Below are 12,910 nucleotides of genomic sequence, written 5' to 3'. Positions count from 1 at the left end.
TTTACACTGAAAAAAAATTTCAGAATCAATTTTGAGTTATCCATTTTAATGCAACCTTGCAAGTACTAGGGTGTTTGTTTCATGAACCAATGAAATATGCATTCAACAGAGAAGGAAGGAGAAGAGTAGCTAGAAATCGCACACAGTATTTTATCCTGGTTCCCCAAAAATTCATAGAAAGTCTAGTCCTCACAGATGGCCCTGGATTTTCACTACTTGATGGATTTGTATGTTTGATGTTACAGATCTTTTGTTCTTGCAATCTTGCAAGTTCAACCTCTTCAATGATTGATTCTTCACTCAAATCTTTCTACTAAAAGCAATAGTTCTTTCATTCTTTCCTATGTTTTGTTCTTGTTCTATCATTTTGTAGTTTCCACAAGCACATGGTGTAGTTTTTCACAATCTTATTTTTCCTATGACTTGTGCTGTTAATAAATCTTCCTTGGCCTTTTGCATGAATTTTCGACTGAAGTTATACAAGTCACGAACAAATCAGTTTTTATTAGTAATTATCTTATGGTTTGTAACAATCAAAATCACAGGACTACAGGCTGATGATGAGCTTTGCTTGGCATACGTTTCGTACTACGTATAGATGGACATGGTTGTTATGACAAGGCCAGTTTTCATATCTAGTTTTTTGATGTATTAGAAAGATTAACGTAGTAAGCGCAGAGAGAAAGACTCAATTTGTAAGGAAATGACTGAGTTTTAGAGGTAAAATGGTATTTTTATGGGGTTCAATTGACATTACCAATTTGTTTGGGGATAATAAAAAAAACTTAAACCTCATTAGTTTTTCACTATGGAGCAAGACTGAAAAGCACTATGAATTGCTATAATTCATTATTTATTTTGTCTTTCATATTTGTAAGGAAAGGAATGAGTTTTGGAGGGAAAAAAATAGTTTTTTCACGGGTTTTTTTATATTTTTATTGAAAAGTTAAATTACTAATATACCATTTAAAAACAAAAAAAATATAATAAAGGGGCAAGGGGTGTTTTTGGTTTTTATTTTTTTTAAATGTAATTACTGAAATACCATTACAATTTTTTTTCCTTCTTGGATCAAATGGTGTTTTTGTCATTTTCATTTGGCTTTTTTGTAATTTTCAATTAGAGTTAGGGTGATTGTGTCTTTTGATATATAAAATATATTTTAAAAGAAAAGGTTGCTGGCGTAGCACCGCATACATTAACAGGTGGGAGGAATGTGTGCCTTCGAGGAGATGCGTGCGGGTTCTTCCCACCACCAAACACCACCTTTCATGGTAATGTTTGAAGTGGCGTCTTGAGAGCCTTCCAATTATGGCGCGCATGACGACGAAGGACAAATGATGTGGCCTCGATAGACTTTTTTCTTCTCCCTCCTTTTCTCTCTTATCTCTTAGGCAAAGTACACAAGCTTCTTTAATTTTGTTTATTTATACAAAATGCCCCTTATTCTTTTTATTTTTATCTATTTTTTTATCTATTGTAAATTATTTTTTTCAATTTCATCCTTCATCATTTAATTTCATTTAGTTTTTATTTCAAATTTAGTCCTCATTCTTTTAATTACTATTTATTTCATTTTTAACCTTTTTCTAATTCTATTTTTTTTTTCAATTTCATCCCTCAACATTAAGGATTGCAATTTAATCTGAACCTAATAGATGCCGCCTTAACCCGCCCTGAATTGGTTGATGTTTTATGAATGGTTACCTTTCTCAATAAGTAATAAATAGGATATGAATATTATTAAAACATACTTGGAACCCGCTCAAATCTAAGCCAAAATATATATTAATATTATACAAATATATTTGTAAAACATTTTTATTATTGAAATAAAACACACATATATGTATAATATTTATTATTTTATAGTTTCATAATTTGACACACACACACTTCAAATTTATATATTTGTTGATTTATTTCTTATTTAGTACTAAATAGTTTTTAGATAATATATACACATAGAGATGAATTATTTCATCCCTCAATGTTATGAAAGACAATTTAATCAAAACTTGATGAATACCAACCCGAATGTGTCGGTATTTGTTTTATGGTTACCTTGTCCAACAAATAATGGATAGAGTATGAATATTATCAAAATCGACCTGAAACCAGTCCAAACTTAACATGAAATGTATATCTATATTATATAGATATATTTGTTGAACATTTTTATTTTTTCAATGCAATATGATATATTTATATCTTAATATTGATATAAAATTATAATTTAATACACACTTCATATATATAATTTTGTTTTTTTATTGAATAATAAATATTAATAGTCATATGATTGATTTCCATATGGTACCCAAAATTCGAATTATAATTTATGGATATTTATATTTTTTATCCAATAATTTTGCGACTTTTTTGTTTTGGAAGCCAATGACTATGAAAGACTAATAACACATTCCAATGCCTCTAAAGAAGATTGCTAAGTGCCTTACAAACAGCACATTCGTTCACAATGATGCGAGGACTTTGCCCAATACCAGTAAAAAGGGTGACAACGTCGAACTTCTCGATTTTGAAATAAATAACCCTTAAAAATAAATGTCTTTGTTAGCATTTTAAAGTTAATTTCTGTATTTCTAAAACATAATGTATAAATAGTACAATGTCAAATTTATTATTTTTTATTCTTAAATTATCATTGTAAAAAACTTTTAATTTTAAAATTATTCAACTTATGCATTTATATATAAAATAATAATTATTATATTTTTTAAACTTAATCCAAAGGTCGACCCAGGATAAGGCATGGATAGGCTAGTCGAGTTGATCTGGGTAAAACCGGGTTATTCTCTAAATTTTTTTTCAATAATCAAAACGATGTTTTTTAATCAAAATTATTTTAATAAAAGTCACCAGGTTTTTGACCCAAGTTATAATCGAGTCTTACCTTAAGTTGACTCGTGATTTTTTCCAAGTTAAGTTGGATCAATCATTTCTCTATTTTTTCTTAAACCGGACTAATCTAGATTGTGGGTTGGTTGGGTCCTAAGTCGACCTGTCAGGTTGTTCCAGGTTTTATAACTAGTGTTATTATACTATTATTAATTTAACACTCAATATACGTTATTGTAAAAAAAAAATCTAATTATTTTTAAAATATGTATGTTTGATAGTAATACATATTAAAGATAAAATATAAAATTTTATATTTTATTTTGTCTTGTCCATCAGCAACTAAACATGATGTAGAGAGAGTTATTTTGTTTTATATACCACTACCAAACATAATTTTGACTTTGTTTTCTATTTTGTTTTATCTCTACTGTTTTCGTTTCTTTTGTTCTGGGATGGTAACCAAATATTACCTTAACAATAATATCTGATTTCTAAAAACAAAAATAAAAGAATTTTTATATGATAAATTAACTAGATATTTTGTATTTTTTTTATTTGATATTAATGAATATTTTAAAATTACCTATCCTTCAATCAAAAGTAAATTTCTTTCTTGAAACATTTTGCATTTGATCTTGTATATGACTCCACTGTATTCTCGTTAGCTAGAGGTTTTATTTTCTTATTTTTCTTTTTAATATTTCTTATTAATGATCTATACTATGTGAAATTGATGGCTAGGATTTTCAAAAGGTCAAAATCCGTTAGAAGTCTAACTAAAAGAAATAAAGAATATAAAGTTAAATTAATTAAAAAAAATTCTAAAGTTGGGTCTCTAAAGTTATAATTGGTTTGAATAAAAAAATAAATTTTATTTTATTAAATAGAGTATTAACTCAACATCAAAACATATTCTTAACATCACCAGGGCCTATATAAAACAAACTGAAATAAAACATCAATCCCAATAAATTTTATTTTATCAAATAGAGTATTAACTCAACATCAAAACATATTCTTAACATCACGAGATCCTTATATAAAACAAATTGAAATAAAACATCAATTCCATTCCCAAGGTGACTTAATGTAAAAAAATTAAATTAAAGATAAAAAAGTCAAGTGATAAAAAAATTAAAAGAAAAAGAAAACATTATAGGCAATTATTGCATCTCACGGTGAATTGTGTCTTACTCCTATCTTACATTTCCAATTTTTTTTAATATCTCTTTCTTCTCGCATTGCCTCACCTGTTTATGATTCCAAACACTATTTCATGGTTTGCCGAGGATCAATTTCACCAAACCAAACTGCAATTATTAAATTGAAAGAAAAAAGAACCAATATGTGAATGAAAAAATAACTATAGGACCCAATAAAAAATAAAAATCAAATAAAAAGAGATTTCAGGAGGTAAAAATAATTTGAAGGACCTAATTAAGATAAAAAAGGATGCATATAAAAAAAAAACTTGAGGTGGTTTATTATTTATATGAACAATATTTCCACCCCAAGATTTTTAATGTATAGTATAATATTAGTTTTTGTCTTGTGCTCCATTACATGTCAAATAAAAATTCTTTGAACATACAAAAATTGTCAAGATAGCAATGAGCTATTGGTAAAGTTTGGTTACTGTTTTGGAGTAGATGAAACTGAGATGGTGAGGATAAAAATATGTTTTGTTTATGAAATATAAATAAATATATAAAAATAAATATATCATTGTACTAATTTTAGATTGAATTTCTTCTTCTTTTTTTTTCAAAACAAGAGATACAAAAAATATGTTTTTAGAAACAATATTTATTATTTTTTTCCGTAAAATATTCATGTAAAAAACCTTTAACTCCAAACTTGTACATTTAAGACATGTAAAGATAAAAGTGATTATTATTATAATTTTAAAATTCTACCTAAGAGTTAGCCTTGAACAAGTCCCAAGTCACGAATTGGAAGTGTCGACCCAGGTTAACCCCAATTGTTTTTTTTTACATGATTAAAATGATGTTGTTTTGACTAAAAAGATTTTTCTAAAAAAAAAGTTAACCAATTCTTTACTCGGGTTTTGACTGGGTCATGGAACGACCTAGGTTTTTATTCAGATTAGGTCAGGTCAATCCTTTCTCTATTTTTTTCTTAAATCCAGACTAGTTAAGGCTTCGAGTTGTCTAGATTCTAGGGCAACTCGACAGGCCAATACAAGTTTTATAACTAGAATTATTATACTATTATTAATTTCAATACTTAATGTAAACTAAAGTAAAAAAAAAATCTAATTTTTTTTTCTAAAAATATATATGTTTGATAGTGAATATATTAAGGGTAAATTAGTTTTTTATTTATTTTGTCTTATCCACCATCAACCAAACAAGATATAAAAGGAGTCATTATGTTTTATATATCACTACCAAACACAAATTTATCTGTCTCTTATTTTATCTTATCTCATTTATCTCCATTGCCTTTATCTCTTCTATTCCGAGACAATAACCAAACATTATATTTGGCATTGTTATTAAACCCAACCTAATAGGTCAACCTAAAATTCGATCAATCCAACTCCTTACCTACTTTAGGTTTAAAACTAACCCATATAGTAGTTTCCTTAACATGACTTGATTGATTTGGAGGGTCCAAAGTTAACTGAATGACCAATAAAAAAACATGATTTGACTTTAAAAAAATTTCAATGCGACTTATATTTTTTAATATTAAGACAATAACATATTAGATAGATCCTAGTTTTGAGGCTTAAGGCCCCAAACCCGCTACCCGAATCGTAGACTTTAATAAGCTTAACAACTTTGTTTTTATAATTATTTTTACTTAAAAGTATGATGCTAAAAACATATGCTTGTGAAATTAAACACCAACCAAATGTTGAGTTGTTTGTTTGAGATTGTGATAACCTCATAGAAAGCAAACCTAAATAAATTATGAAGATCAATTTAAAATTAATTAAATATTAAAAGATAAAATCGCAAAATAAAAGAACAAAAAAAAAAGATTCAATCGAAAGAAAAAAAATGAAAGATGAAATTTTTTTTAAAAAAAAAATTTGACATTGTTATTAAACTTGACCAAACAGGTCAACCTTGAAACCTCAAGACCTGAATCCTTACCTAACATAGGTTTAAAATTAATCTGCATGAGAGTTACTCTTATGTGACTCAGTTGACTTAGCGTGACCAAAGACAACCCAAACAACTAGTAAAAATATGAATTGATTTTTAAAAAACAAATTTAAATTGTTCTTTTTCTTTAATATTGAGACAACAATATATTGGATTGACCTTCTTAACACGCTAAACCCGCAACCTAGATCATGTACTCCATTGAGTTTAAAAACTATTTTTTATTTAATGATGTAGTAACAAAAATATACGTTTATAAAATTAAGCACCATTTAATTACTAAGACGTTTATTTGAGATTGTGATAACCTAATATAAAGCAAACTAAAACAAATTATAATTACCAATTCAAAACTAACATAATATTAAAGGATAAAATTGAAATAAAAGAGCCAAAATTATTTGGGAGTCTCTAGGATTTTGTTAGATAGATCTAAAATTGTTTAGAGATTTATTACCTGAAGATCTGATTTTCTACAACTTTAAATAATTCTTTATAGACTGAATTGTCACAAACCACAAGTCGTCTAGTTGTCCAGTCTTCAATAGTAATCTACACGAATCACCAGTGAAAAATTTTCTAAATCCTTATTTAGAAGAGAGAGATTATTATGCCTAGAGTGCTAGCTTTTTATTTTGTAACTTATGTAGTTTTCCTGTGTAACAGACAACCTTTTAAAGAATAAGAGGCATAATTTTATATTTATAGAAAATCCTAAAAACCCTATAAATAGAAAACTATTTATTTTTCCCTTATATAATATCCATATGTTATTTAAGAATAATTTTAGAAATGAAATCAACCAAGTTCCTACTTGATTATTCTAGAACTAGAATTATAATCCTTAAATCAAATACATTTAGTACTTAATTTCTAAAATTATTTTAAATCAAGTCACACTAAATTAATTATCTCAATTTAATTTCTGACTAATGGTTCTTAATATATATGACTCATTAGTTCCTAATATGTTAACCGAAATATAAATTATAATTATAAATAAATAGAATTAAATAAATCAAACAATTTAATTTATTATCAATTCAATAATTGATTAATTTATATTTAAAGATCAAGTATATTATTTAGCACCATGTCATGATCTCCTAAATATTAGGAAAGTCTTAACTGATTTGACTTAACATTTCAATTACTAGTTTCTCAATGTAATTATTATCCTTCATCAATAATATTCTGATTTAGACATTTTAGTATGAAGTGCCTGATTTAGACATTTTAGTATGGAGTGTGTCTAGCATGTCAAATCATATTTGTTTGCAACATTATAGTAATTGATTCTTTAAATAAGATTTGAAATTCTCTTCAAATTTAATTTCACCTTGCGTAAGGATTTAACAATCAATATTATTTGAGAACATGTAAAATATTTTTTTTTCTAATTCACCTAGGATGATGAATTATCTCTTAATCACTCAAATACCTTTATATAGTTTATGTTATATCCAATGCTTGCCCATTTGTTAGCTTTACCAAGATAACTAGTAACATGATCAAAACATAACACTCCCTATATAAAATAACTTAATAATCTCAATTCTAAAAATTACTTACACAACCGTCATATGAGTCTTTCCATAAACACATGCGATATCTCCATATAAAATTCTCATGAGTCAGTTCAATGTACATGTCTTATGACAAATACTTACATATTAGTTCTAGACATCCCTTATATCTCAGCTTATGAGAACAATGAGTTTCTTTCATTAAAAAAAAAACATAATATGTATTAGTCTCTACGGCTCTAATAAATATCCAATATTTTAAAAGAACATCAACCATGAACATTTTAGGAACAATGCTTTAATGGAATAGAAATCTCATAATGATAACAATTTTATAATTTTTTTTTAAAAGCATTTTGGCTTATGAACTTTATCTTTATTCTAGATTTATAAATCAAATATTAGATTCATTAATTTAATATCATATGAATATTAAATATAAATTAAATTTTTATTGATAATAAATATATAATTAGATAAATATAATAATGTCACATGTAACCATCCAATTAGCTTCAAGACATTAAACTAACAGTCAGTTCAGACAAGAGATGGACAATTAAAGCTTCCCCATCTCGTTCTACTCGGGCTTCAAAATTCCATACTTTATGTTGTTCATCCACAATCTTAGTTTGGAAAATTGGTCATTAGAATAGTTAATGTCCAAGCCTGTCTCTACTTCCAAGGCACGACATTGCTGTCAATCCTGTCTCTACTTCTAAGGCACGACACTGCTGTCAATCCTTGCGCAGCAATGTCGTGCTTTAGAAGTAGAGACAGGATTGGAATAGCGTTGACAAGATATGCAAAAGATGCAAAAAGTCAGGAGCTTGATTATGAATGGTATATATTAAGCCAACTAAAATCAAGGTTATCTAACAGAAACGGTCTATCGTGGCCAAAGTAAAGGTGAGAGTTAAAGAAGCATCCCAACAGCGAACAGTGGCTCCAACTCCTGTAAGATGCCATCCATCTTGATGCACTAAAAAATAGTTGCAAGTGTGTGCTTTTTCTTGTTTGTTTGTTCTCCCCTTCTTCCCTGATTTAAGTGGGGTGGGGTGGAGGGTAGATTTTTTTATCTCCTCTTCCTGAACAAGAGGGCAGGAGAAGAGGGTAAGGAGAAATTTCGCCTTTATATCTATCCAAGGGTACATGGCACGATGAGTACCAACCCTCATTTTCATAATTCAACTCAAAAGAATTCAATCAAACAATCTGGTGCATATCTATGAGAATGATAAATACAGAAATATAATTTTTGAAACAAATAATACAATGAGAAGAAAAATATTGGAAGCAAGTAAATGCAGCAATGGTAAAAGGACAGTAAAAAGAAAGGACCATACATACAGTTCTGTATGAAATCAACTGACATCCTTGAGTCTTTTAATCAATGTATCCAGAGATTTCTTCTTTGGATTCTGCCTGGCTGCCCTGCTCCCAAATGTTCCAAATAGCCGATCTGAAGGATCCCTCAACTTCTCTGATATTGTCATTACTTTCCTATAGTCCAATGTATTATAACTCCTCCCCCTGATCACAGGATTCAGAAAATTCTCAGGATGATTGCTCAAAAGCAAATTAATCAGTTGCCTTGCCTCAGCAAGTGCTGTTTTCAACTGATTGGCATCCCCTTCAGAGAACAAAGCAGCTTGATTATCAGCAAAAGATTCCAATAATCGGATATCTACATCAATCCCCATGATAGCATTGACACTAAACCTCTTAACTGAGTCCCCAAGTAAAGCCCCAACAATCATCTCTGAAATGTGAGAAAGAACATCTTGCAGAACTCTTTTCAGAACAGGAGCTGGCAAAATCTGTTGAGCAGTAGAAACCAAAGTTTCCAAATATATCATGACTTCATTCACATATTCATTGCCACTTTGCGTGGGCTCATCAGCCATCCAGTTCACATTCTCAATCAAGGTCATAAAACCGTCAACCTTCTGTTTAAGCAGCCCAGATAGCATTTCTTCTGCTGCATCACGAGCATTGTTTAGTGGAAACTGTCGCCTACCCCTCTCTGCCATTCTCAAGGGAATTCCTGAAAGTTGTGCGGCATGACGAAAGAAGAAATCACAAGCACGTTCTAGCACAGCCATGTTTGCTGCAACCTGCATAGCCTGGGATACCCCATGAACTGATGTACTAATAAGCTTCAATAAAGCTTCATCCAAAACCTCACTCAGAAACCGGTCCAAATATTTCTTTACAACATCAAAGAATTCCAGCTGCCCACCATATGACATAAAACTCACAGAATCTTCAATAAAAGACCTTACGATTCGGCAACAATCAGGCACAGTGGATGAAAAAGGTGCAACATATGGAAATGCAGGTACAATGTCCGACGTCTGTAATTGAAACGAAAGCACATTCATAGAATATTCATACTCTTTCTTCATCAACATCTGCTCAAACGTATCAGCAGCAAGTGCTTCTGCAATCTGCTTGCGACAATCAGACAACAATAGCTCATGATACTTATCCCTGTGCTTGCTCAACACATCTAACAAGGCATCAACAGGATACCCATATCTCCGCAAAGTTACTCCAAGCAAACTCACATAATCCTTAATCAACAAGAGATGATTTGCAGTTTGCATTCTAGAAAACTGATCCTCCAACACAGAACACATCTTACTAACAGCAGTTTCCCACAAATTCTCAACTTTCATTCTCGAAATCAAATCCCCTCCAGTCCTCAAGATTTGATCTTCCACAATAAAAAACCCCGCAATTTGCGCAAAGAAAGTCTGATGCGATTCAAGAAATGGGGTCATCGAGGACACCTGAAAATCTGAAGTCAATTGAAGCTTCCTATTCTCAAAATAGTACTGCTTAAACCGATCTTCAAGTCCTAAGGTCTGATGTATATGATAAGCCCTATAAAGGGGTGTCAAATCAAACCCCAACAATCCATTACCACCACCATTACCATACCCATCTTTACCATCATCACCCATCACACCACTAAGCCCATCTTCCTCCTCCTCCTCTTGCAAAGCATAAACACAATCTCTCAAACTAAGCCTACTCTGTTCTTCAGCTTGCCTCTGCTTAATTCTCAAGTCCTCCTCTCTCTGCCTCGCCGCAGAGGCTTGACCAATAGCCAATTGCCCCAAGTTCCGACTCACCACACGAATCTCCACTAACCAATCACCAAACTCCTTACTAACTTTCCTCTCTATATGCGATCTAATATCCGGGATCTTCTTCTCTAACATTCTCTTCAACGTAGACGACGGCGTTTTATCTAAAAAATCAGTCTCAATCGAATCCACACACTTCAACGCCATGTAAAAATTACCGCGAGATAAATGGTAATTACTTCTGGAACAAAGCTCTAATAGCTTGATACAAGAGAAAATCAAACTGAGAGCTAAGTTTACATTATGCGATACCGTTTGAGCTTCGAGGTAGGAGTCGAGGGAGGTTAAGAGGGGCCCAGCGACGGACTGCAGCTTGGAGTTGGAATCGGAGAGTGCGGATTTGAGTGAATCGACATCGGAAAGGAGAGATCGGAGGTCATCAACGGCTAAGATGAAGTCTTGGTAGTGAGCTTTGCAGACTTCTTCGATTTCAGATTCTTTAGAACGAGCGAAGTGGCGAAGATTGTGGAGGAGTGTCTCCGGCTTACCAGAAGCGAAGGCCTTGCGGACGGAAGGACCGAGGTCTTCGCCGTTGTAGATGGCGGCGGAGAGGAGGAGCTGGTCTTGTTTGTCTGCGGAGTTGTCAGTGTCTCCGTTCGCCGGAGCTATTTTACGGCGAACCTTTGCGGAGAGCATAGCAACTAATAATCGGAGAAGGAAATGAGAGAGGATTTGATTAGAAACGGTTATTTGGACAGATTATAAATGATGGGCGTATTTTTGGTTTGACTAGTTTGACAACAGGTAAAAATGAAAGGAGAAGGGATAATCTAGTCATTTCATTGACTGGAAGACTTGTTTTTCTTTGACCTTTCTGATTTTGGAGATTTGACGGCGGCGGTCCGGTTGAGGCGGTATGAAATACGAGCATTATCTTGAAACATCTCCTCTACCGCAATATTTTAGTGTTATCTTGCGAGTGTTCTTGTTTTTTTCTAATCTAGCACAATGGGATTTCTAAACTAACACGGCATACACTCTGTGTTCGGTGGGAGATATGGTGGTTTCTTTTAATAAAAGAAATGTATTTTTTTATTTTTAAATAGTTTAATTTACATTTTTAAAAAATTATATATTTATATATATAAAAAAACTTCGATACCTTCCACCCAATCACACCCTCGTTCACATGGTCACAGATACATGACCTGCTGTTATTTTAATTTTTTTTCTGCCACGGTAACACATGCACATGAAATAATAAAAAAAATGGAACTCCCTGGAAGCTCAGAGACAGTGTTCTTTTGGTGTCCATGAATTTTCTAATATTTATAAGTATATCGTTATCTAAGCTACAGGGTGTTTTAGTGTCTTATTCTTTTCTTTTTTTTATTTTCTCTCTCTTGCTTTAATTATTGTTCCAGCCTATTCTTCTACTTTCTTCTCTCATTTTATGTTTAGTTATTTCTAGTTTTATTACTGTGATTATTTTATCGATTAAACTTATTCTTATTTAAGGTGGGCAAAAATAAATATTAAATTTAGTTTTTTTTTCAGAAACAATATATGAAATATCAATAATAATAAAATTAAAATTAACTAAATAAAAATGTTGAGGGACTAAATAAAAAAATGAGTTAACAAGAAAGACATTTAAATTAGAGTTTGATAGGTATTTTATGAAAAGAGATTTTTTTATTTTGAATCATGATTTGAAAGTTCTTATTTTATAGTAATAAATCATAATAAATAAATATAAATTAAAGTAGAAAAGTGTTTAGAATTTGTTTTCCTCATATTTCATGAATATGATATCCATATAGTTTGATGTATGGGTGAATGTTGGGGTGAGGCATTTTGATTTTATTTTTATCTCATTTTATGTTATTCAATTTTGGTAGTTCATTAGTGTAAATTCAAAATAACTTTTTTAAAGAAATAAAATAGTATAAGTTATAGTTAATAAAAACTTTTGATTAAAACAAAATTGTGACTAAATGTTTTTATTAATATTTTGATTTAAATCAAAATTTATTTATGCTAAACATACTTATATTTTTTAAGCCAAAAAATAAATTATAATTTACAGAAATATTTCAAAACAAACCTTGTCTGCCTATTCAATTTTTCACCAATTCACTATTACCTTTTAACTTTTATAATTAGTGAACACTAATTTGTTAGTCTGCACTATTTACAGGTTGTAATAAAAAAAACTAAAAAAAATCATGATAAGTTTAACTTAAATAAAAAGGGTGAAAATACATTATTTTAGGTTCGAGTTAAATAA

General features: G+C 30.4%; 1 protein-coding gene across 1 annotated transcript; it reads right to left on the bottom strand.

The window, feature by feature from the left end:
- Positions 1-8,355: 8,355 nt before the first annotated feature.
- On the bottom strand, positions 8,356-11,657 carry LOC133692025 (exocyst complex component SEC15B-like). The gene is made up of 2 exons (XM_062112681.1): positions 8,876-11,657; positions 8,356-8,613 (listed from the first exon to the last, which is right to left on the bottom strand). Exon 1 carries the CDS (start codon positions 11,314-11,316, stop codon positions 8,890-8,892), a length of 2,427 nt encoding a protein of 808 aa, XP_061968665.1. The 5' UTR covers positions 11,317-11,657; the 3' UTR covers positions 8,356-8,613; positions 8,876-8,889.
- Between the last annotated feature and the right edge of the window lie 1,253 nt (positions 11,658-12,910).

This window comes from Populus nigra, chromosome 4, assembly GCF_951802175.1.
Source record: "Populus nigra chromosome 4, ddPopNigr1.1, whole genome shotgun sequence".
NCBI lineage: Eukaryota > Viridiplantae > Streptophyta > Magnoliopsida > Malpighiales > Salicaceae > Populus > Populus nigra.
The sequence above is the reverse complement of the archived record's forward strand: the minus strand, read 5'-3'. Positions and strand labels throughout refer to the sequence as shown.

Excerpts from the sequence above, each read along its gene's own strand:
- LOC133692025 (XM_062112681.1), bottom strand. The coding sequence starts at position 11,316 with ATGCTCTCCGCAAAGGTTCGCCGTAAAATAGCTCCGGCGAACGGAGAC.